Raw genomic sequence first — 27,818 nt, forward strand, 5'->3', positions numbered from 1 at the left:
TCTCTCTCTCTCTCTCTCTCTCTCTCTCTCTCTCTCTCTCTCTCTCTCTCTCTCTCTCTCTCTCTCTCTCTCTCTCTCTCTCTCTCTCTCTCTCTCTCTCTCTCTCTCTCTCGCTCTCTGTCTCTCTATCTGTCTGTCTCTCTATCTGTCTGTCTTTCTCTGTGTCTCTGTGCATTAATTTAGGAATATGCAAATCACTAATCAACTAGATATTAAATTATTGCATAACTCATTTTGCATTTGTACTCTTATAATGTACTGTGCTAGTAGCTGACTAGAAGGTAGTGACTACTGTGCTAGTAGCTAGCTGGAAGGTAAATACTACTATGTTAGTAGCTGGCTAGAAGGTAGTGACTACTGTGCTAGTATCTGGCTAGAATGTATATTACTGTACTAGTAGCTAGCTAGAAGGTAGAGAATGTTGTGCTAGTTGTTGACTAGGTGATGAAACAATCTACCTAGTGAGCTAATAGAAACTAGGACCCTGAATAGCTTTGTGAAAAGGTTAAGCAAATAAAAGGGTGGGACTGGATGGTTTTGAGAAAGACCTGCCTAGTATGGGCCAGTAGGCCTTCTGCAGTGTTTCTCCATTCTTATGTTCTAGTAAAATCTTATCTGGGATAGTATAGAGCTAGATGGGCTAATTAAGAGGGAGCTGGGCTAGAAAAATCTCTTTGGGCTAGAAAAGAACTAGCCTGGCTGGTAAAGACCTAGTTGGGTTAGTATACAGCTAGCTGGGCTAGTAAAGAGGTAGTTAGGCTAGTTAAAATCTAGCTGGGCTAGCATAGAGCAAGCTGGGCTAATAAAGACCTAGCTGGGTTAGTAGAGAGCTAACTGTGCATGTAAAGACAGTGCTGGGAGAGTATAGAGTTAGTTGGGCTAGTAAAGATAAGCCGGGCTAGTAAAGAGGTAGCTAGGCTAGTAAAGAGCTAATTTGAATAGTAAAGAGCTACTTGGGTTATTAAAGACTTACTGAGGTAGTAAAGGGCTAGCTGGGCTACTAAAGAGCTTGCCGGGCTAGTAAAGACCTAATCGGTCTTGTAAAGAGATAGCTGGACTAGTAAAAACCTAGCTGGGCTAGTAAAGAGCTAGCTGGGCTAGTAAAGACCTAGCTGGGCTAGTAAAGAGCTAGCTGGGCTAGTAAAGAGCTAGCTGGGCTAGTAAACAGCTAGCTAGTAGTGCTTCTCGTGGGGTTGAAGTTTAACAGCCACTTCACTGGCCTTCCACAGTTGCTGGGCTAGATGCTTTTGTTGGACTAATTGGGACGGCTCAGCTTCCTGGAATCAAGAGCATAGATTATTAATTACTCTCATTAATAATGATTAAAGAGTAGATATGTAATTAAGGTAATGAGACTCTTATTATTTCTTCATTCCTTCCTTCCTTCCTTCCTTCACTTTTTCCTTTCTTCACTTCTTCCTTCTCTCTTTCCTTCACTCCTTCTTTCCTTCACTCCTTCTTTTCTTCGCTCCTTCCTTCACTCCTTTCCTTCACTCCTTTCGTCCTCTTCTCATTCTTTCCTTTGTTTCTTCCTTCCTTCCTTCACTTTTTCCTTTCTTCACTCTTTCCTTTCTTCATTTCTTCCTTCTCTCTTTCCTTCACTCCTTCTTTCCTTCACTCCTTCTTTTCTTCGCTCCTTCCTTCACTCCTTTCCTTCACTCCTTTCGTCCTCTTCTCATTCTTTCCTTTGTTTCTTCCTTCCTTCATTCATTCCTTCTTTACTCCTTCCTTCATTCATTCACTCTTTCCTTCTTTCACTCCTTCCTTCTTCATTCCTTTCTTCCTTCACTCGTTTACTCCTTCCTTCCCTCTTTCTTCATTCCTTCCTTCACTCCTTTCTCTCTTCCTTCCTTCACTCCGTCCTTCCTTCATTCACCCCTTCTTTCCCCTTCCTTCCTCTCCTCCCTCAGTCATTCTGTCCCTCTGTCTCTCCCTCCCTCCCTCCCTCCCTCCGTCCCTCCCTCCCTCCCTCCCTCTCTCCCTCCCTCCCTCCCTCCCTCCCACCCTTCCTCCTTCCCTCCCTCCCTCCCTCCTTCTACATACCTTGCAGTCTACGAAGTATCGTCCGCTCACTCCATCTACTTCCTCCGCCACAGCTAGATAGATGGAAGTTTGGGCTCCCAACTCTGGATTCTAGAGTAAACGATAGACATACATGTAGGTAGATAGAGAACATGAAAGGACAAGTAGATAGGGAATAGGTTGTGATAGATAGGAAATAGTTTGGGATAGGTAGATAGGGAATAGACCGGGATAGGTAGATAGGAAATGGGTTTTGATAGGAAGACAGGGAATAGAGTGGGATAGGTAGATAAGGAATAAATTGGGATAAGTATTATTTACACCAAATGTTCACTCCAGATATTCTATTATTTACGCCGAACAAACTTTATTTACATCCCACTATTACATATTTACACCCACTGTTCCATATTTACACCCACTGTTCCATATTTACACCCACTGTTCCATATTTACACCCACTGTTACATATTTACACCCACTGTTCCATATTTACACCCACTGTTCCATATTTACACCCACTGTTCCATATTTACACCCACTGTTACATATTTACACCCACTGTTCCATATTTACACCCACTGTTCCATATTTACACCCACTGTTCCATATTTACACCCACTGTTCCATATTTACACCCACTGTTCCATATGTACACCCACTGTTCCATATTTACACCCACTGTTCCATATTTACACCCACTGTTACATATTTACACCCACTGTTCCATATTTACACCCACTGTTCCATATTTACACCCACTGTTCCATATTTACACCCACTGTTCCATATTTACACCCACTGTTCCATATTTACACCCACTGTTCCATATTTACACCCACTGTTCCATATTTACACCCACTGTTACATATTTACACCCACTGTTCCATATTTACACCCACTGTTCCATATTTACACCCACTGTTCCATATTTACACCCACTGTTCCATATTTACACCCACTGTTCCATATTTACACCCACTGTTCCATATTTACACCCACTGTTACATATTTACACCCACTGTTCCATATTTATATTTACACCCACTGTTCCATATTTACACCCACTGTTCCATATTTACACCCACTGTTCCATATTTACACCCACTGTTACATATTTACACCCACTGTTCCATATTTACACCCACTGTTCCATATTTACACCCACTGTTACATATTTACACCCACTGTTCCATATTTACACCCACTGTTACATATTTACACCCACTGTTACATATTTACACCCACTGTTCCATATTTACACCCACTGTTCCATATTTACACCCACTGTTACATATTTACACCCACTGTTCCATATTTACACCCACTGTTACATATTTACACCCACTGTTCCATATTTACACCCACTGTTCCATATTTACACCCTGGTGGCCTGGTGGTTAACGCTCTCGCTTCACACGGTGAGGGCCTGGGTTCGATTCCCAGCCAGAGTAGAAACATTGGACGTGTTTCTTTCCACCTGTTGTCTATGTTCCCCATCAGTAAAATGGGTACCTGGGTGTTAGTCGACTGGTGTGGGTCGCATCCTGGGACACTGACCTAAGGAGTCCTGGTCACAGACCGGGCCGCGGGGGCGTTGACCCCCGGAACTCTCTCCAGATAAACTCCAGATAAACTGTTCCATATTTACACCCAGACGAATCTCCAGCTAGCATGGCCGTGACGAACTGGAGATTCATCTGTAAAAACTTGCATTTGTGGTCACAGTGGGGCCCATGCTAACCTTCCTATGGATTATAAATATACCTAGTTGTATGAATCTTATTGTGGCTGGCTGGCCCAGTAGCTAACCCGTCGGTCTGGAGTTGTAAGACTCTCTGATCGCGGGTTCTAACCCCCACCGGTGATGTGGTTTATTGATGTTTAGATTAAATATTTAAATTCATTTAAGATTTTATACAAAATATTTCCACGTAAATCTATGGTAATGGGGTGAAAAAATGAATCCATGGTAATGGGGGTGGTAAACTTATGATAATGGGGTGGAAAATTTATGGTAATGGGGTGGAAAATAAATTCATGATAATGGGGTGGAAATTTATGGTAATGGGGTGGAAAATAAATCCATGATAATGGAGTGGAAAATTTATGGTAATGGGATGGAAAATAAATCCATGATAATGGGGGTGGAAAATTTATGGTAACGGGGTGGAAAATAAATCCATGGTGATTGGGCTCCATACCTTGCAGACAGTGAGGAACAAAATCTTCATGGCACAGACCATGAGGCTCAGGGGATGAGCATCCAGTATTCCAGTGTTGACGCCCCCGGGGTGAACACTGTTGGCTGTCACCCCTGTGGGTGGAGACTTTCAATAAGGTCAGCGGTGGAAAAATAAACACAAATGGGGTATAATGCGTTTCTTTATTGACTACATTTCGCAAAGAAGAGGCGAAATATTCACAAACACTGATCTCTGGCCGAAGGAGACTCGAACCTACGAACCTTGGAACAAGGTACGCAGTGCTGTACCGACCGTACCACACTGAACCTTGGGGCCCAGCTCACGCTAGACGTTTTGATCCAAGGCAGCCAGCTTTCAGGCAGGTGGCTTACAGCTTTTCATCTCATCCCCTGCATGCATCGACCGACTAGAGATTTTTGCAAAGCTTAGAATTCACAAGAACAGGCGAAATATTCACAAACACTGATCTCTGGCAGGAGGAAACTCGATCCTACGAACCTTGGATGTCGATAAAGCACTGCGTACCTTGTTCCAAGGTTCGTAGGTTCGAGTCTCCTTCGGCCAGAGATCAGTGTTTGTGAATATTTCGCCTGTTCTTGCAAATTCTAAGCATCAGAATCTTGTCCTGTTCTAATGCTATATTTATGTTGTTTTAATCATAGTTCGAGACTTTTACCAGTTTGACCGTAATAAACTTTATCGCAAATTTTACAAGGAATCTTATTTGAGATAAAGTTTATTACGGTCAAACTGGTAAAAATCTCGAACTAAGATTAAAACAACATAAATATAGCATTAGAACTGGACAAGATTCCAATGCTCTATTTATTCATGTAAGAGATTTTAACCATCCAATTGATTTTCAAAAAGTTGAGAAAGTAGTATCAAGCAAGTCCATGGTCGACAGGAATATAATTGAATCTTGTTTCATAAAAAGCAGTTTTGACAATAATATTAATATTTCCTTTGGTTTATATAAATTAGATCCATTTATAATTAATAGAATTTGGGAACAATTTAATAATATATTAAACAAATAATAAATCTTAATTCTTGGGTAGAGTACTATGGATGGGCAAATATTTTGTTAGTCGGATGAATTGCGAAGGACTTGCCTAGTATGGCCAACAAACCTTCTGCAGTGTTCCTCCTTTCTTATGAGTCGGGTGTCGTCGCGCGACAGATGTTTCTTTGTTGTGGGATGTGATGGTGAGGTGTAGTCTTGACCCTTTGTATTGTCTTTATAGTTCCTTGATAATGTTAGAAGTCACGAAATCGCTTGGAATTTCACTATTCTATCACAGCGGTTGTTTGCATATTCTGATATCACCTGTTTACTGTGATCTTATTGTAAATATATATATATATATATATATATATATATATATATATATATATATATATATATATATATATATATATTTATTAGAAAACGTTTCGGTCCTGGGACCTTGATCACTTCTCCCAAAATCTCTCTCTCTCTCCCCTACACTCTTCTCTTCTCCAGGTGCATAAACGCTTATTATGACCCACTTTTTGCATCTGACCCTTATTTTATTCCACAAAATCCTTGAATTTACACATTTATATTCTCCCTTCTCCTTCCATAACTGATCCTTCAACATTATTGCTACCTCTTCCTTAGCTCTAACTCTCTCAGAGACTATATATATATATATATATATATATATATATATATATATATATATATATATATATATATATATATATATATATATATATATATATATATATATATATATATATATATATATATATATATATATATATGTCGTGCCGAATAGGCAGAACTTGCGATCTTGGCTTAAATAGCAACGCTCATCTTGCCATATAGGACAAGTGAAAATTTGTGTATGCAATAAGTTCGCCAAAATCATTCTGAACCTAACGAAAAAAATATATTTCACTGTGTTTGTTTAGTATTAAATTATTGTAAACAAATGTAAAATATATTTAGTTGGGTTAGGCTAAAATAAATTGTTCTTGTTATAATAAGGTTAGGTAAGTTTTCTAAGTTTCTTTTGGTGCAAAATTATAAATTTTTACACTAACATTAATGAAAAAAATATATCTTTAAACGTATAAGTGAAAAATATAGAAAGGACTTAATTTTAAATGAGTTCTTGCTAATTGACCAGTTTTACATATTCGGCACGACATATATATATATATATATATATATATATATATATATATATATATATATATATATATATATATATATATATATATATATATATATATATATATATATATATATATATATATATATATATATATATATATATATATGTAGTGCCGTATATGTAAAACTGGTCAATTAGCAAGAACTCATATAAAGTTCAGTCCTTTCTAAAATTTTCTCTTATACGTTTAAAGATATTTCTTTTCATTAATGTTGATGTAAAAATTTATAATTTTGCACCGAAAGGAACTTAGAAAACTTACCTAACCTTATTATAACAAGAACAATTTATTTTAGCCTAACCCAACTAAATATATTTTAGATTTGTTTACAATAATTTAATACTAAACAAACTCAGTGAAATATATTTTTTTCGTTAGGTTCAGAATGATTTTGGCGAAATTATTGCATACACAAATTTTCACTTGTCCTATATGGCAAGATGAGCGTTGCTATTTAAGCCAAGATCGCAAGTTCTGCCTTTTCGGCACGTCATATATCTATATCTATCTATCTATCTATCTATATATATATATATATATATATATATATATATATATATATATATATATATATATATATATATATATATATGTATATATATATATATATATATATATATATATATATATATATATATATGTACATATGTACATATATATATATATATATATATATATATATATATATATATATATATATATATATATATATACATATATATATATATATATATATTATATATATATATATATATATATATATATATATATATATACATATATATATATATATATATATATATATATATATATATATATATATATATATATATATATATATATATGTATATATTTATATATATATATATATATATATATATATATATATGTATATATATATATATGTATATATATATATATATATATATATATATATATATATATATATATATATATATATATATATATATACTCTTGAATGGCTCACCATGCCCTTGTCATAGGGCTGACCCTGCCATTGGGCTGTAAACAGTACATCACATGTACATAACACTACTTCGGGAGCCACTGCCGTGTCACCGTGTGGAAAAGGCCCGGGCCAGGACTCCTCCTGGTAAACCTACATGAGAATGACCATCTTTACCCAGGTAGATCTGTTTGTGACTTGATAAAGTCTATTGTGTGGGCGAAATCTTCGAATGTACTTCAGTGGTCATTGAGGATAAATGTACCACCAACGTCTTTGCCAAGAAAGGTATGGATATCCATGTGGTCGGTAACTCACAAGATATATGGATCGTGCTTTCTGTAGCAGAGATAGGAAAGTGAGACAGAGGGTTTGTTTCCCAGGAGCTGGTGTTGGAGACATAGTCAACAGGTTGGATAATATCATGTCAGGTAATGGGAACAAGCCCATTATCTGCCTCAGTGCTGGTAGGAATGATATTGGGAAGGGCAGGAAAAAGGAGCTGCTAGTTATGTCCAAGACAGCTACTGATCTAATTAGTGCTAAGGGAGGGGGTCCTCAGTCCAACACAGAAAAGAATGGAGGGAGATGAAAAGATGTTTGAGGCAGTCCCTCAGCCTGGAGGGACAGACAGTAAGTGTATAGCATATGCACGGAGAAGGGGGTTATATACTGACGACAGTCTTCAGTATATGCTGCACATTTACGAAGACTGAAGGACCCAACACATCGACTCGAGACTGAGGGACTGATTACCTCAAACTCCTTTTCATCTTCCACCATTCTTCTTCGTGTTGGACTGAGGAAACCATTGGCAAGTGAAACTTTTCCACAATAAAGATATTCAAATGTTGCACAAATGTATCATTAGCATACAGAAAATAATGGCGAAGTTGATCCCAAATCAAAAATCCTTTCTACGAGGATAGACTTACGGCACTGAGTTTACACTCTCTAGAAGGACGTAGAATTAGACGGGATATGGCAGAGGTGTATAAATGGAAGACAAGACATAATTAAATACAGGGAATATAAATAACGTGCAACAATGGGTTCAGATTGGAAAGGCTAGAAAGGATATAGGGAAGCACTGGTTTAGTATGTAGATGAGTGGAACAAACTCCCGAGTAGCGTTATTGAACTAAAACCTTGTGTAGCTCTAAAATAAGTTGGAAAGTACATGAGTAGGTGTGAGTTAGACCTGCCTAGCATAGGCCAGTAGGCCTACAGTTGTGCAAACCTTTCTTATGCGCTTATGTTCTGAAGAACATAAGAACGGAGAAGCACGGCAGTAGGATTAGTGGCGCATGATAACGAGTATAAATTATGTTAGGCAGATCTAACCACTACTACTGTCTCTAGTGATATATTCACCTATATTCCACTGAAGAAGCCTGTTGTGCAGTCGAAACGTTTCGGTAATAAAGATACCTAAATGTTTCACATGTTTCTATAGGACCTGGCTTCTCACTCCCTCCCTCCTTGACCTGTCCTTCCAGGCGCCCACCTGACATTTCCTACTCCACAGCACGGCGAGGCTGCAACTTTTTTTTACAAATTCATGTTCACCTTTCGTTGTGTATCTGCTGAAGAGGATCCCAGAAGGAAGGTCGAAATATAGAGATCAGTCAACCTCCTGTGTTTATGTCTCCGTCCGGGTTATTGCTAAGCAAGTGTCTGTTAATTAACAGGCTGATACTATATTGCTAGGACAATCAAGTGTTAAAACGCAGGGAAGAACAGTTACCTGAGCCTGACAGCTTGACAGCCAGCTCCTGGGTGAACAGCACGTTGCACAGCTTGCTCTGTCCGTAAGCTGCCATTACGGAGTACTTGTCGTGTTCGAAGTTCAACGAATCTGGGTCCAGCTTCTTGAGGTATGAATGGGCTGAGGACGTCACGTTGATCACCCGGCTAGGAGCACTTTTCTTCAGCAACCCTTGTTAAAGGAAGAGCAACAATACACAAGAACATTAAAAAGGAAGAACACTGCGGTAAGCCTACTGGCCCATACTAGGCAGGCCCCTCTCATACCCGGTAATATAAGAAAACAGCAGCACTGCCTCATGCTAATGAGTGAGACATGTGCATCATTCAGGTATGTTTACTGTAGCAATGTTTCGCCAGCCAGTGGCTTCATCAGTCCAATACAGAAGAATGACTCACGCGTCGATCTGGAGCTTTGAGACTCTCTGATCGCGGGCTCTAACCCCACACATGGTATGGTTTTTTTTTTCATTACTGAAGAGGAACGGTGGAAGGTGAGAAGGAGTCTGAGGTAAACCGAATGATGCCCAACCACAGCCTATTGATACAGCTAACAAGATAAATGACTATTTTTTCAACCATCTGATCAAATCTCGCCAGTAAAATCCCAGGTACTAACGTCCGAGCATGTGATTATTTAGATGGGATTTTCCCAACCTACTTCTGTCTTGCATCAACCGAGCCCACAGAAGTCACTGCGATTATTAAGACACTTAAAAATATATCAGGAAATCTGGCTCAAGTTCCTCCATTATTGTACAAACGAGGAGCTCATGTTCTCTCACCTGCTGTTTCATTACTCTTTAACAAATCACTAGAAACCAGCACTTTCCCGGCACTACTCAAGACAGCCAGGGTCACACCTATACACAAAGGTGGTGACCCCACAGATGTAAACAACTACAGGCCAATTTCAAACTTACCATTGCTATCCAAAATCTTCGAGAAAGTTATACACAAGAGATTATATTCCTTTATAACAGCTCAAAACATCCTCAACCCCTGCCTATTTGGTTTCAGGAGAAACAAAAGCACAAACGACGCAATTGTAAAAATGCTAGACCTGCTTTACACTGCACTCGAAAAAAAAAAGAATTTCCATTAGGACTCTTTATCGATCTACGGAAAGCATTTGATAGAATAGACCACAGCATCCTACTCCACCGACTTGAGCATTATGGCATAGAAGGCCACGCACTTACATATTTCAAATCCTACCTAACAAACAGGCAGCAATACGTCTCTATTAAGGACACAACCTCATTAATAAGACCACTGAATACTGGAGTACCACAGGAAGTGTCCTTGGTCCCCTGCTGTTCTTCTTATACATCAGTGATCTACCTACTGTTTCACAACAACTTAAGCCTATTCTCATTGCTGATGATACAACATATGTCATCTCCCACCCTAATTTTGCCTCACTTAACACTATTGTTAACGAAGAACTAGTAAAAATATCGACCTGGATGACTGCTAATAAACTTACACTTGATACTGATACAACCTTCGACATTCTGTTTGGGAACAGAACAGTTGCTGGCCAGCTAAACGTAACGATTGACAATACTTCTATTGCTAGACATAATGAGGGCAAATTCCTGGGGCTGCACCTTCACAGCAAGCTGAAATTCAACTCCCATATCCAGCAAATAACAAAAAAAATATCCAAAACAGTTGGGATCCTCTCCAAGATACGTTACTACGTACCACAATCAGCCCTACTCACACTGTACTATTCACTCATCTATCCCTACCTGACGTATGTTATTTGTGCCTGGGGATCAACAGCAGCGACCCACCTAAAACCGATAATAACCCAACAGAATGCCGCAGGAAGAATTTTCACGAACTCCAATGCAAGACAGCGCACACCCCCACTCTTCAAAGACCTAAACCTACTCACCGTACAGAACATTCACACCTACTATTGTGCAATCTACATCTACAGAACCATAAACTCTAATTTTAACTCGGCACTAAAACAATTCCTTAATAGTTGCAACAGGACCCATAGACACGACACCAGACACCAAAATCTCTATGACATTCCCCGTGTCCGGCTAAACCTATTCAAAAATACGATGTACATAAAAGGGTCTAGAATCTGGAACTCGCTGCCTGAAAACTCTAGAACCCCAGACTCGACCACCATTTTCAAAACTATCGTTAAAAAAAATCTCATCTCCATAACACACCCCATCATCAGCTAACCAAATGAAAACCACCCAATTCTCTTTTTCCTGTCTTGAACACATCCAAAACAATATAGACTTATCGTTATCTGTAATTCCCCCATAATTTCCACCTTCACCCACCCTAATGACTTTAAACATACAATTCCTAATATAGCTATTGCCTATTAAATCTTATGTTAGTCTTATTAAACCTTAAGTTAATCTTAAGTTTGTCTAAGATACTCCTCCAGTATGACTTTAATACAAACAGTGTATCATGCCAGCAAATCGAATCCCATTACTAAATCTGCTATTTGTACTAATATTAAATGATTTGACTACCTAACTATTTTAAACCTAATTATGTATGTACCTAACTGAGAATGTATGTAATTAAGTACCTAATATGTTCAAATGTACTACTCAAGTATGACTTATATCAAAACAGCGCAAGAATTCGTATTAGTCTGTCCGAAGTGCCTAGGCACCATAGTGTCCAATTTAGTTATTTAAGTCTTGTAACATGTATACCACACATTATAAACTTTACAAGGAAATAAATATTTATATTTGTATCTGTAATTAGTCCCTCAACCTGATAATAATAATAATAATAATAATAATAACAACAACAACAACAACAACAACAACAACAACAACAACAACAACAACAATAATAATAATAATAATAATAATAATAATAATAATAATAATAATAATTATTATTATTATTATTATTATTATTATTATTATTATTATTATTATTATTATTATTATTATTATTATTATTATTATTAGAATGCATAAGACAAATAAAAAAGAACTACGAAGGAAGAGGATTATGAACAAAGGTAACAACTGAAGCAGCGTTGCACCTTGCCATAACCCAAGTCAACAACACAGCTAGCAACTTGGCAATAAAAGAACAATGCGATCACAGAACGAGTAGTTTCTCTCTAACCCGTTTATTCCTTCACTACTACTACGTACTATTTACACAGTAAGTTAGCAGAATAAAGATAAAGACAGAGGAAAGAGCCATTCGGAGAGAAGAAAAAGTGGACTGAACCAGAGTAAGTGAGAGTCTCCCTCACAGCCAGGCAGGTTCTGATCTCACTGGTGGGTTGAACTGGACAACTGACACAGCAGAGGGGCTCCAGAACAGCTATACTCTGAATTACCAGTTGGCTGGTAGTGAGGGCATGCCAGTGGGTGTTTGAAGACCATAGAATAAATGGAATTTAGTCAGCACACACGCCACAGAGGAGGAGGGCCAGGAAGAGACGAGTAATGAAGAGGAGAAACCTGATGATTATTGGGAGAAAGAGAAGGAAATGAGACTAGATTGAGTGACTTACCAAAGAAGAGATTTGTGAGGAGGAGGAGGAGGAGGTGAGAGTGAGGAGGAGGACCTGCCTAGGAGGAGGACCCACATAGGAGGAAGACCCACCTAGGAGGAGGACATACCTAGGAGGAGGTTGGTGAGGAGGAAGTGACCGAAGTGGTTGGTCACCATGGTCAGTTCTAATCCATCTTTGGTCAGCTGCTTCTCCTTCGGTCCCAGGATACCAGCGTTGTTGATCTGTGAGAGAGAGAGAGAGAGAGAGAGAGAGAGAGAGAGAGAGAGAGAGAGAGAGAGAGAGTTAGAATAAGAATTGGAATATTAGATATTGTCGCCGACGTGGATAGTTTTAGTGTACCCATATCCACCCTATGGAGGGCAGCGCCAGAACATAGGGATACACAATAGGCCCAGGAACTAGGCCCAAAAAAGGGGTAACAAGAGTACATCTGGATTCAAATCTACAATTTATATTAACTATTACAAACAATTTTAGGAAATTTGCTAAATATATCTGGTTTTGCTTTCTTTAATACGATATCTTGACATATCACATACGTTATTAAACTGTCTTCCTGTGTATTCCTTAATGAGTAGATATTTAAGCACATAGTGTTGAAGACCATAAGACTGACCACATATTTTGTATTTAGCTTGATCTCCTGTGTGCCTCCCTCCCTCCCTGCATCCCTCTCTCCCTTCATTCGGCCCTCTCTCTCTCTCTCTCTCCCTTCCTCCCTCCATCCAAGACCTACCAAGATATGGATGGCAGTCTCTGTCTGGAGTATTTGCTCGGCGAACTTCCTGACGGAGGTGAGGTCGGAGGTATCCAGATGTCGCACGACCACCTCCCCGACGCTACCTGGAGACTCTCTGATCTCCGCTGACGATGCAACAGAAGGAAGAGTTACTTGTGATTGCTGACCACACTCAAATGTAACTGAATTCTGAGTATATGACAACATAACGTCTCTCTCACTCACCTGCCACTTTGTTCGCCTTTTCCAGGTTCCTACAAGCAAGGATCACCCTCGCTCCTCGACGCACCAGGTCCTTGGCTGTGTACTTCCCAATACCTGCAGACAGGTAGAACTTTAGCAGTAGCAGTTGTGCTCATGATAACCTTATTGCTGTTTTGCTGAATAGGTAAATCTTGCGATTTTTGCTTAAAAAATAACGCTCTTCTTGCCGAATAAGGCAAGCGAAAATTTTGTGTATTAAATAATTTCTCAAAAATCATTCTGAATCTATATATATATATATATATATATATATATATATATATATATATATATATATATATATATATATATATATATATATATATATATATATGTCGTGCCGAATAGGCAGAACTTGCGATCTTGGCTTAAATAGCAACGCTCATCTTGCCATATAAGACAAGCGAAAATTTGTGTATGCAATAATTTCGCCAAAATCATTCTGAACCTAACGAAAAAAATATATTTCACTGTGTTTGTTTAGTATTAAATTATTGTAAACAAATCTGAAATATATTTAGTTGGGTTAGACTAAAATAAATTATTCTTGTTATAATAAGGTTAGGTAAGTTTTCTAAGATTCTTTTGGTGCAAAATTATAAATTTTTACATCAACATTAATGAAAAAAATATATCTTTAAACGTATAAGAGAAAATTTCAGAAAGGACTTAATTTTAAATGAGTTCTTGCTAATTGACCAGTTTTACATATACGGCACGACATATATATATATATATATATATATATATATATATATATATATATATATATATATATATATATATATATATATATATATATATATATATATTTATATATATATTCATATATATATATATATATATATATATATATATAAATATATATATATATATATATATATATATATATATATATATATATATATATATATATATATATATATATATATATATATATATATATATATACATATATATACATATATATATATGTCGTGCCGAATATGTAAAACTGGTCAATTAGCAAGAACTCATTTAAAATTAAGTCCTTTCTAAAATTTTCTCTTATACGTTTAAAGATATATTTTTTCATTAATGTTAATGTAAAAAATTTTAATTTTGCTCCAAAAGAATCTTAGAAAACTTACCTAACCTTATTATAAGAAGAACAATTTATTTTAGCCTAACCCAACTAAATTTATTTTAAATTCGTTTACAATAATTTAATACTAAACAAACACAATCAAATATATTTTTTTCGTTAGGTTCAGAATGATTTTGGCGAAATTATTGCATATACAAATTTTCACTTGTCCTATATGGCAAGATGAGCGTTGCTATTTAAGCCAAGATCGCAAGTTCTGCCTATTCGGCACGACATATATATATATATATATATATATATATATATATATATATATATATATATATATATATATATATATATATATATATATATATACATATATATATATGTATATATATATATATATATATATATATATATATATATATATATATACATATATATATATGTATATATATATATATATATATATATATATATATATATATATATATATATATATATATATATATATATATATATATATATATATATATATGTCGTGCCGAATAGGCAGAACTTGCGATCTTGGCTTAAATAGCAACGCTCATCTTGCCATATAGGACAAGTGAAAATTTGTGTATGCAATAATTTCGCCAAAATCATTCTCCAGCTTCTCCGAAGCCGGACGCGAGCCAAGTAAGCAGCAAGCATTTCCCCTCTGGATGGCCACGCTGAGGCGCTGGAACATGAAAGTGGCTGCCCTTGGGTCTCTGGTGGTGTCGATGAGTCAGGAACCCAATTTTTTAAGGAAGCATGTGACAATTTTTCCCCATGATCCCAAGGTCTCTGATCCCACTGGGACAAATTGATACTGTTGGCTTATGTCCCTGTACTTGCTGATCTTGTACTCCTCCCTGTGGTTAGCAGCTCCTCCCTGTCGCCCGACACTGTGATGGATGTAGGTGTCAGCCAATGTGGACACACAGGTACAGTTCCATGCTAAGAGCATGCCATTCTTCCAAGGATAGATGGTGATCCCATTGGGGCAGTTTGCTGGGTTGTGGGTATTGTTGGCTGCTAGTGATATGGGCTCCCTCTCGGCTGGGAATCGAGCTGTAGCAAGGGTTCTCTTTATGATGTCGTTGACCTCATTGTGTCTTGCTTGCCAGCCCTTGGTTTTGGAACAGGTAAGACCATGTAGACCATATTGGTCTGCTTGTGCTTCGCTGCAAATACACGTATATTCTGTGTGAATTGGGGCAGCAGGGCGCAGAGCCACTGCAATACGGAGGGTCTTAAAGTCGAGTCGCGTTCCCATTGCCGATATGGGAACTGTTTGGAGGAAGTACCCGGAGTGATGTGCACTCACAGCCTGGAGATGGGCAGTCTCTCTATCTGATGGTGCAGCACTGAGCATGTTGGCAAGCACCTTTTCAGCAATCGGGCCATCCCAGCTTGACTGTTTGTAAGCCAGTGCTGCACTAGGGTTTGGTGCTGGAGCAGCAAGAGCCTCCCATTCGGTGATGACACTGGCATAGCTAGGGTCCTGTATTCCTGCTGAGTCACTCAGGTTATCAGGAAGAATTTGTCTTATCAACTCGTTTGATTCTATGGAAGAGGATAGGAAAGCTGGTAGAGCAATCTGGTAAGATCTGCGTACTCCCAGCCCCCCAAGCCTGACCGGAAGTGAGGCTTGCAACCACTGTCCATCTTCAGGGAAAGATTCAATACACTCTCTAGCATGGTCTTAAGGAGTGAGTCATATTCCTTGAGTTTCGGACTGCTGAAGGCTGGGGAGCATCTCAGAAAGTAGGTAAGTTTTGGGATTGACAGGCACCTGGTGAGTAGGTAGAAGGCATCGTGTGTGTGTCAATGTCTTTCATCCTGCTTTCCATCGTCCGGAGGTCTGAGACTATTTTTTCTAGGATCAGATCGATGGCATTGGACCCAAGAGGAGCACCAAGGAGAGTGCTATTGGCTGGATCAATGGCTCGTGCTCCTGGTAAAACGGCGCTAATATTCTGGATCATCTGTTGATTGGTAGAAACTATTTCACATTTGGTGGTGTTTAAAGATAGGCCCAGGCTTTCTCCCATGTCTTTAATTTTTCTGATGTCCTCTAGGAGAGATTCTGTTGCGCCAGCTAGGGTACCATCACCCAGGAACCAGATACTGACCTCACTGGAGAGCGCTTCTGTGATTTCCTTGATGACCAAACAGAATAGAAAGGGGGCGAGAGGGTCCCCCTGTTGCACGCCCTCACATGAGTCAATTTCATGGTCCCCAAACAATAGTTTGGAAGTCACACTATAACACGATTCTATTAGGGGTAAAGGGAAGGGAAGTTTCTATAAACTGCTTGGAGAGCAGCATCCCTTCTGACTGAGTTGAAAGCGTTAGCAAAGTCCAATTTGACCAAGGCTTTTTCATCGGGCATGTTGTTGATATATACTCGTGCTGTGTGGGCAGCTGCTTCACAGCCCTGTTGAACGCCGAAGCCGAGCTGAGTTGGTTTCAGCATTGCAGCAGCCTCTTGACTCACCCTTCTTACTGCAGCCTTGGGGACTAGGCGCCGAAGGGTGTTGCCCACTGCAATGGGCCTGATTCCTCCATCATTTTTCCGGAGGCACACAATGAGGCACCAAAGAAAAGGGGTCTGATGACCTCTGGGACACTGCCAGCCAGGCACAGGTTGGAAAATTTGGTGAGTTCAGACATCAACCTCTCTGAAACATTACCAAGTGCTGGACTGAGTATTTGTTTTAAGTGTTGAGGCCTTAAACTGGTGAAACCTCCTGCTGATCCCTGTGGAAATGACATAGCCGCTTTATACACATCAGCATCCTGTAAGGTTAGATGTTCTTCGCCTGGTGCAATGTCAGGGAGGTCAATGTTGGTACTGGGGGCCCTGGGTGGATGTTTGTCCTTCAGAGCTTGCGCCGTGCTGACGTCCTAGGGAGCGATGGTATCCTCACTGGTTATAAGCCTCAGAGCTCCAATAGTATTACCCTCTTCTATTTGTTTGCTAATTTTGGCTCCGATTTTTGAGGCGTCGGGTGTCCTGTTGTTGGCATTTGCCCGGCGGGTGTTTGTCGCCCTAGGGGGGAGACGGACGAGGTTGTCATCCCTTGGGAATGCATTTAATGCCCTAATCACATATGTTGCTAATGACTTGTTCATCCTTGGTGGGACAGCCAAACAGGCATTGCCAAAAAGCAGCAAGTTGTGCCAGGATCTGTTGTTTGAAGGAGCATCGTTGACTTTCTTCAGAAGGTCAGTGAATTTGCTAGCAGCTTGAGGGCGAGCTGCTTTGGGGATGTGTGTCAGAGTCCTGGTGGATGTTAATTTGATTGCAGATTTGAGGTCCTCTGTAGAGGTGAAGTCACGGTAGCTGTCAGCGCTGTTTGCTGGGAGGGGCTGTTGGTTGTCCTCATTTGGGGCTCTCCTGGAGCCTAGACATCCATTGTGTGCACGGATGTTGCCAGTTGAGGGATTGAGTGCACATTCCCTGTAGCACACCCGGCAGATGCCTCGTGAACGACGGCTTTGGCTCTGTTGTGAAGATTCCTGGGAACCCGCGACTACTTGTGACATTGCTGATATCGTGGGGGTGGGAGGGCGCCAGCTGTGGGGTGACGGGTGAAGGACAGCATGGATGCATGGGGGATGAGGGTGGGAGAGTAGGGAGCTGCAAAACTTGTAATTGGTGGGACACTAAACGGCAACACCCTTGGTCAGGAAGTCAGTGGGCCTAGGCAGGGATGAGGGGAGGGGAAAAGGGATGGGAGCGGAGGGAGTGACCCTGTGTGTTCGTTAAAGATGCACATCACTGACTAACTTTTGCTAATTGTTATACACTTACATATATATATATATATATATATATATATATATATATATATATATATATATATATATATATATATATATATATATATATATATATATATATATATATATATATATATATATATATATATATATAGAATTGATGAGGGAAAAAAGGTGAGTGGTGCGTTGAGGTATATGTGGAGTCAAAAAACGTTATCTATGGAGGCAAAGAAGGGAATGTATGAAAGTATAGTAGTACCAACACTCTTATATGGGTGTGAAGCTTGGGTGGTAAATGCAGCAGCGGGGAGACGGTTGGAGGCAGTGGAGATGTCCTGTCTAAGGGCAATGTGTGGTGTAAATATTATGCAGAAAATTCGGAGTGTGGAAATTAGGAGAAGGTGTGGAGTTAATAAAAGCATTAGTCAGAGGGCAGAAGAGGGGTTGTTGAGGTGGTTTGGTCATTTAGAGAGAATGGATCAAAGTAGAATGACATGGAAAGCATATAAATCTATAGGGGAAGGAAAGAGGGGTAGGGGTCGTCCTCGAAAGGGTTGGAAAGAGGGGGTAAAGGAGGTTTTGTGGGTGAGGGGCTTGGACTTCCAGCAAGCGTGCATGAGCGTGTTAGATAGGAGTGAATGGAGACGAATGGTACTTGGGACCTGACGATCTGTTGGAGTGTGAGCAGGGTAATATTTAGTGAAGGGATTCAGGGAAACCGGTTATTTTCATATAGTCGGACTTGAGTCCTGGAAATGGGAAGTACAATGCCTGCACTTTAAAGGAGGGGTTTGGGATATTGGCAGTTTGGAGGGATATGTTGTGTATCTCTATACGTATATGCTTCTAAACTGTTGTATTCTGAGCACCTCTGCAAAAGCAGTGATAATGTGTGAGTGTGGTGAAAGTGTTGAATGATGATGAAAGTATTTTCTTTTTGGGGATTTTCTTTCTTTTTTTTGGGTCACCCTGCCTCGGTGGGAGACGGCCGACTTGTTGAATATATATATATATATATATATATATGTGTGTGTGTGTGTGTGTGTGTGTGTGTGTGTGTGTGTGTGTGTGTGTGTGTGTGTGTGTGTGTGTGTGTGTGTGTGTGTGTGTGTGTGTGTGTGTGTGTGTGTGTGTGTGTGTGTGTGTGTGTGTGTGTGTGTGTGTGTGTACTCACCTAGCTGAGGTTGCAGGGGTCGAGTCCTAGCTCCTGGCCCCGCCTCTTCACTGGTCGCCACTAGGTCACTCTCCCTGAACCGTGAGCTTTATCATACCTCTGCTTAAAGCTACCACATGGATAAATTGTCATTTTTGTGGAAATTGATGTCACGCCCCTTTTGCAGATATCCAAGAACTAGCTACAAGCAGTATTAAAACAGGGAAGTGTTTTTGGGTATGCCCAAATGAGATAAATCTGTGGACTAAAATCACAAGGGTATTAAAAGAGGATAACATCAAAGCTGCTTTCATAGACAACCTGGAAGCTTTCTACAACAGATGGGAACATAAAAAGTCTGGGCTGGATGGTACTGCCCTTGATACTGGCCATGTAGTCAGAAACTGTAAGGCTGGAGGTGATGTCCTGGTAGTCAGTAAATGTGGGGCTGATAGCGCTGTCCTGGGAGACAGTAATGGTGAAGCTGGAGGTGCTGTCCTGGGAGACAGTAATGGTGAAGCTGGAGGTGCTGTCCTGGGAGACAGTAATGGTGAAGCTGGAGATTTTGTCCAGGTAGTCGGGAATTATACGCAGGAAGGAATACATATAAATGACCTCATAGGGGACAGGAGCCGTAGTGGGGAAACAAGTGTAGTCAAAGATAAGATAAAACCAATATTGCAAACTAGAAATACCACAGGAAATAGCAAACAAGAGGACTCCACTAGCAATAGTGAGGATATATTACCAAAAACAACTGGTGGGAGCTCCATTGTTGGTGCTAGGGAGGATAGGAATAAGACAGGGAAACATGCACCAACAGGGAATACAGTCACAGAAACCCAAGGCAAACGGAAACCAAGCCTGTGCACATACTATGCACTTGGCATCTGCAGACATGGGAAATCTGGAAAAACAGACGGGACGTGCAACTATGACCACCCTAGAAAATGCCGTGCCCATATGACAACAGGAAAATGCAAACTCCCTTCCTGTAAGCTTTTTCACCCTGAAATGTGTACCTCTTCAGTACAGGAAAGACTGTGCTATAACTTAAATTGCCAGGCACACCATCTAAAGGGGACAAAAAGATACAAAACATCCAGGCCATGGGAAAACCTGGGTAGCCACAGCCACTCAAGAGGGAGAGGTTTTTTAGTGCCAGGAAGGAAAAAAAAACTGGCAGGAAATGGCAGAAATCGTACACCAAATCCAATCATTCCTGGAGTGGAACCACAGTCGATGGCCTCCACTCCAAACCAACAGATACAGATACTAATGCCGGAAAAAAAATCCCCCCCCCTAGTACCAACAATACCACCAGTCTGATGACATTCTTCTTTGCAAATATACAGGGTCTAAAGCCAGCAACAAACAACAAAATACCTTTCATCCGTGGACTGCTTGCAGAGGCAAAGGCAATGTTCACGGCTTTTACTGAGACCCACATAAAGGATCACTTGGACAACGAAATATGGATCCCAGGTTACAACCTATACAGATGTGACAGAGTGAACAGGCAAAAGGGGGGGGTTGGCCTGTACATTGCAGAGTCACTTGTTTGCACAGAACTGCTTAATGCCTCAAATGATGTAGTGGAAGTTTTAGCAGTAAAGGTCGAGAACCAAAACCTAGTCATTGTGGTAGTCTACAAGCCTCCGGATGCAACATCCCAGCAATTCCAGGAACAGCTTTTAAAAATTGACCACTGTCTGGAAAATCTTCCAGCTCCTGCACCCAACATCAGGAGGCAGCTCTGATGAAAACTCACACTCACACGAGCTTTTAAATCTCTGCACAAAATTCAATTTAAACCAGCAAATAATAGAGCCTACTAGACTGGAGAATACACTAGACCTCATCTTCACTAACAATGATGATCTGATAAGAAATGTCACCATATCAAAAACAATATACTCAGATCACAACATAATTGAGGTTCAGACATGTATGCGTGGAGCCCCAGACCGACATAATGAGATTAGTCACGAGGGAGCATTCACCAAATTCAACTTCAATAACAAAAACATAAAGTGGGACCAAGTAAACCAAGTCCTAACCAATATAAGCTGGGAAGATATACTAAGCAACACAGACCCCAACTTATGCCTCGAACAGATTAACTTGGTGGCACTCGATGTATGCACAAGGCTTATTCCTCTAAGAAAAAGGAGGAGTAGATGTAAAATAGAAAGAGACAGGCGCTCCCTTTACAGGCGACGGAAAAGAATAACAGAGCGGCTAAAAGAGGTCAATATATCTGAAATGAGTAGGGAGACACTGGTCAGAGAAATAGCAAGCATCGAACTTAGCTAAAGGAATCTTACAGGAGTCAGGAATCGCGGGAAGAACTAAAAGCCATAAATGAAATCGAAAGAAACCCTAAGTATTTCTTCTCCTATGCCAAATCAAAGTCGAGAACAACGTCCAGTATTGGGCCTCTACTTAAACAAGATGGGTCCTACACAGATGACAGCAAGGAAATGAGTGAGCTACTCAAGTCCCAATATGACTCAGTTTTTAGCAAGCCGCTAACCAGACTGAGAGTCGAAGATCAAAATGAATTTTTTATGAGAGAGCCACAGAATTTGGTTAACACAAGCCTATCCGATGTTATTCTGACGCCAAATGACTTCGAACAGGCGATAAATGACATGCCCATGCACTCTGCCCCAGGGCCAGACTCCTATGGAGAGGGAGCATGGACACAGGTCGTCCCACAGTTATTAAAAACAACAGACATAGCCCCACTTCACAAAGGGGGCAGTAAAGCAACAGCAAAGAACTACAGACCGATAGCACTAACATCCCACATCATAAAAATCTTTGAAAGGGTCCTAAGAAGCAAGATCACCACCCATCTAGAAACCCATCAGTTACACAACCCAGGGCAACATGGGTTTAGAACAGGTCGCTCCTGTCTGTCTCAACTATTAGATCACTACGACAAGGTCCTAGATGCACTAGAAGACAAAAAAAATGAAGATGTAATATATACAGACTTTGCAAAAGCCTTCGACAAGTGTGACCATGGCGTAATAGCGCACAAAATGCGTGCTAAAGGAATAATAGGAAAAGTCGGTCGATGGATCTATAATTTCCTCACTAACAGAACACAGAGAGTAGTCGTCAACAGAGTAAAGTCCGAGGCAGCTACGGTGAAAAGCTCTGTTCCACAAGGCACAGTACTCGCTCCCATCTTGTTCCTCATCCTCATATCCGACATAGACAAGGATGTCAGCCACAGCACCGTGTCTTCCTTTGCAGATGACACCCGAATCTGCATGACAGTATCTTCCATTGCAGACACTGCAAGGCTCCAGGCGGACATCAACCAAATCTTTCAGTGGGCTGCAGAAAACAATATGAAGTTCAACGATGAGAAATTTCAATTACTCAGATATGGTAAACACGAGGAAATTAAATCTTCATCAGAGTACAAAACAAATTCTGGCCACAAAATAGAGCGAAACACCAACGTCAAAGACCTGGGAGTGATCATGTCGGAGGATCTCACCTTCAAGGACCATAACATTGTATCAATCGCATCTGCTAGAAAAATAACAGGATGGATAATGAGAACCTTCAAAACTAGGGAGGCCAAGCCCATGATGACACTCTTCAGGTCACTTGTTCTATCTAGGCTGGAATATTGCTGCACACTAACAGCACCTTTCAAGGCAGGTGAAATTGCTGACCTAGAAAATGTACAGAGAACCTTCACGGCGCGCATAACGGAGATAAAACACCTCAATTACTGGGAGCGCTTGAGGTTCCTAAACCTTTATTCCCTGGAACGCAGGCGGGAGAGATACATGATTATATACACCTGAAAAATCCTAGAGGGACTAGTACCGAACTTGCACACGAAAATCACTCACTACGAAAGCAAAAGACTTGGCAGACGATGCAACATCCCCCCAATGAAAAGCAGGGGTGTCACTAGCACGTTAAGAGACCATACAATAAGTGTCAGGGGCCCGAGACTGTTCAACTGCCTCCCAGCATACATAAGGGGGATTACCAACAGACCCCTGGCAGTCTTCAGGCTGGCACTGGACAAGCATCTAAAGTCGGTTCCTGACCAGCCGGGCTGTGGCTCGTACGTTGGTTTGCGTGCAGCCAGCAGTAACAGCCTGGTTGATCAGGCTCTGATCCACCAGGAAGCCTGGTGACAGACCGGGCCGCGGGGGCGTTGACCCCCGGAACTCTCTCCAGGTATACTCCAGGTATGTATGATTCCCGCCTCCACTACATAGCTTCCCAAACTATTCCACTTCCTGATTACTCTGTGGTTGAAGAAATACTTCCTAACATCCCTGTGATTCATCTGTGTCTTCAACTTCCAACTGTGTCCCCTTGATGCTGTGTCCCATCTCTGGAACATCCAGTCTTTGTCCACCTTGTCAATTCCTCTCAGTATTTTGTATGTTGTTATCATGTTCCCCCTATCTCTCCTGTCCTCCAGTGTCGTCAGGTCGATTTCCCTTAACCTTTCCTCGTAGGACATACCTTTTCACTTTCTCTAGTTTCTTTACGTGCTTGGCTAGGTGTGGCTTCCAAACTGGTGCCTCATACTCCAATATGGGCCTAACGTACACGGTGTACAGAGTCATGAACGATTCCTTATTAAGATGTCGGAATGCTGTTCTGAGGTTTGCTAGGCGCCCATATGATGCAGCAGTTATTTGGTTGATGTGCGCTTCAGGAGATGTGCCTGGTGTTATACAGACCCCAAGATCTTTTTCCTTGAGTGAGGTTTGTAGTCTCTGGCCCCCCTAGACTGTACTCCGTCTGGTGTCTTCTTTGCCCTTCCCCAATCTTCATGACTTTGCACTTGGTGGGGTTGAACTCCAGGAGCCAATTGCTGGACCAGGTCTGCAGCCTGTCCAGATCCCTTTGAAGTTCTGCCATTTAGGATTCTATTCCTTCCGTCATGTCATTCACAAATACCAGAAACAGCACTGGTCCTAGGACTGACCCCTGTGGGACCCCGCTGGTCACAGGCGCCCACTCTGACACCTCGCCACGTACCATGACTCGCTGTTGTCTTCCTGACAAGTATTCCCTGATCCATTGTAGTGCCTTCCCTGTTATCCCTGCTTGGTCCTCCGTGTGTATGTGTGTGTGTGTGTGTGTGTGTGTGTGTGTGTACTCACCTAGTTGAGGTTGCGGGGGTCGAGTCCGAGCTCCTGGCCCCGCCTCTTCACTGATCGCTACTAGGTCACTCTCCCTGAGCCGTGAGCTTTATCATACCTCTGCTTAAAGCTATGTATGGATCCTGCCTCCACTACATCGCTTCCCAAACTATTCCACTTACTGACTAGTCTGTGGCTGAAGAAATACTTCCTAACATCCCTGTGATTCATCTGTGTCTTCAGCTTCCAACTGTGTCCCCTTGTTACTGTGTCCAATCTCTGGAACATCCTGTCTTTGTCCACCTTGTCAATTCCTCTCAGTACTTTGTATGTCGTTATCATGTTCCCCCTATCTCTCCTGTCCTCCAGTGTCGTCAGGTTGATTTCCCTTAACCTCTCCTCGTAGGACATACCTCTTAGTTCTGGGACTAGTCTTGTTGCAAACCTTTGCACTTTCTCTAGTTTCTTCACGTGCTTGGCTAGGTATGGGTTCCAAACTGGTGCCGCATACTCCAATATGGGCCTAACATACACGGTGTACAGGGTCCTGAACGATTCCTTATTAAGATGTCGAAATGCTGTTCTGAGGTTTGCTAGGCGCCCATATGCTGCAGCAGTTATTTGGTTGATGTGCGCTTCAGGAGATGTGCCTGTGTGTGTGTGTGTGTGTGTGTGCAGAATAAGTACCGTGAAAAATTAGTGAAATTCCAATAGCTTTTGTGATTTCTCACATTATCAAGGAACTATGAAAATAAAAGATTAAGAGGAAGGCAGTGAGATGTGGCACTGACCTACAGCAGTGAGATGTGGCACTGACCTACAGCAGTGAGATGTGGCACTGACCTACAGCAGTGAGATGTGGCACTAATCTACAGCAGTGAAATGTGGCACTGACCTACAGCAGTGAGATGTGGCACTGACCTACAGCAGTGAGACGTGGCACTGACCTACAATAGTGAGATGTGGCACTGACCTAGAGCAGTGAGATGTGGCACTAACCTACAGCAGTGAGATGTGGCACTGACCTACAACAATGAGACGTGGCACTGACCTACAACAGTGAGATGTGGCACTGACCTACAACAGTGAGATGTGGCACTCACCTACAATAATGTGACGTGGCACTGACCTGCACTGCCACCAGTGATAATTGCAGTTTTGCCAATAAGTGACGTCTTGGAGTGGCACCGACCGGAAATAACCCTGTAGTAGACCCGTAGAGTCAACACCAGTGCCACCAGTGCCGCTAGTACCTCCAACAACATTCTGCTCTCTGCTGTTGCTGCTGCAATAGAAACACGCTACCCTGCTGGTGGGGAGAAAACTCACTCACTACTCTGCTGGTGGGGAGATATCTCATTAACTACTCTGCTGGTGGGGAGATAACTTACTAACTACTCTGCTGGTGGGGAAATAACTGATTAACTACTCTGCTGGTGGGGAGATAACTTACTAACTACTCTGCTGGTGAGGAGATAACTCACTCATTACTCTGCTGGAGGGAAGATAACACACTAATTTACTGATAGGGGATATAATATACTAGTCTTCTGGTGGGGGAGATAACACACTACTCTGCTGGTGGGGAGAAAACTCAAACAATCAATTTATAATTTACACTCAATAATATTATACCAACAAACGAATTCCTCAAAAAATAAGCAAATTATACCTTAGGAAATTATAGATTTTTAATCAGCTTCAAATAATTATCTTAATACTCTTCCCAGAAATCATTATCCCGTGACACATGCCTGTGTCAAACAGCTATGTGTGATACATGTGTTATATATGAAGACACAGACACACACATCTTGCATGGGACACATGCTTAACCAGCTGTCAAAGAACAAGTCAAAATCTAAATATTTACAATCTGCCCTTATCAGCACTTCTAACACCATAGAGCAGCACTAGGGAATCTTCATGTTAGTTTTGCTCACACTTTACTTAACTAGATTATATACTTAGTGGTTTAAATCAGTGTATATACACTGAGAGATGATTTTAATTATTATATTAGGGAGTAGGGTATCTTTAATTGGCTTAATGACCCTCGTGTAGTCAGTAGGTATTAACCCCAATTAACTAAGTGACCAACCTTTAATTTAATTGCTAATTAACTGCAGGAAATTGAGACTTCCAGAGTGTTGCTGTGACGGAGAGTGCTGGTGGAGCTCTGAGATCGGTGTTGCTGTGATGGAGAGTGCTGGTGGAGCTCAGAGATCAGTGTTGCAGTGATGGAGAGTGCTGGTGGAGCTCTGAGATCGGTGTTGCAGTGATGGAGAGTGCTGGTGGAGCTCTGAGATCGGTGTTGCAGTGACGGAGAGTGCTGGTGGTGCTCTGAGATCGGTGTTGCAGTGATGGAGAGTGCTGTTGGAGCTCTGAGATCGGTGTTGCAGTGATGGAGAGTGCTGGTGGACCTTTGAGCTGAGTTCCAGACCTGTGCTCGTGTCTCTGGCTGTAGATAAGATTAAGGCTCTTGTTGATAAAATTATCTCTCGTTGCCTGTCTTTCACTTATCCCTCAAATTGCTTTGTATTATGAAGCAGTATATAATCCTAATGTCGGGCCATGAGCTATAGCACCTGGTTATTATCATGGGGAGCGCTAAACCCGTATATATATATATATATATATATATATATATATATATATATATATATATATATATATATATATATATATATATATATATATATATATATATATATATATATATATATATATATATATGTCGTGCCGAATAGGCAGAACTTGCGATCTTGGCTTAAATAGCAACGCTCATCTTGCCATATAGGACAAGTGAAAATCTGTTTATGCAATAATATCGCTAAAATCATTCTGAGCCTAATGAAAAAAATATATTTCACTGTGTTTGTTTACTACTAAATTATTGTAAACAAATCTAAAATATATTTAGTTGGGTTAGGCTAAAATAAATTGTTCTTGTT

General features: G+C 40.6%; 1 protein-coding gene across 2 annotated transcripts; it reads right to left on the bottom strand.

Moving 5' to 3' along the window:
- On the bottom strand, positions 1 to 27,310 carry LOC128695124 (retinol dehydrogenase 13). 2 transcript variants are annotated; one of them, XM_053785549.2, is made up of 9 exons: positions 26,966 to 27,310; positions 25,994 to 26,170; positions 13,674 to 13,766; positions 13,446 to 13,573; positions 12,816 to 12,930; positions 9,152 to 9,343; positions 4,227 to 4,339; positions 2,044 to 2,133; positions 1 to 1,277 (listed from the first exon to the last, which is right to left on the bottom strand). In XM_053785549.2, the coding sequence occupies exons 2-9, from the start codon at positions 26,127 to 26,129 to the stop codon at positions 1,173 to 1,175; spliced, it is 972 nt and encodes a 323-aa protein (XP_053641524.2). In that variant the 5' UTR covers positions 26,130 to 26,170; positions 26,966 to 27,310; the 3' UTR covers positions 1 to 1,172. The 2 variants fall into 2 exon arrangements, with proteins under 2 accessions (XP_053641524.2, XP_053641523.2); XM_053785548.2 differs by having other exon boundaries at positions 25,994 to 26,173.
- Between the last annotated feature and the right edge of the window lie 508 nt (positions 27,311 to 27,818).

This window comes from Cherax quadricarinatus, chromosome 35 (genome assembly GCF_038502225.1).
Source record: "Cherax quadricarinatus isolate ZL_2023a chromosome 35, ASM3850222v1, whole genome shotgun sequence".
Classification (NCBI taxonomy): domain Eukaryota; kingdom Metazoa; phylum Arthropoda; class Malacostraca; order Decapoda; family Parastacidae; genus Cherax; species Cherax quadricarinatus.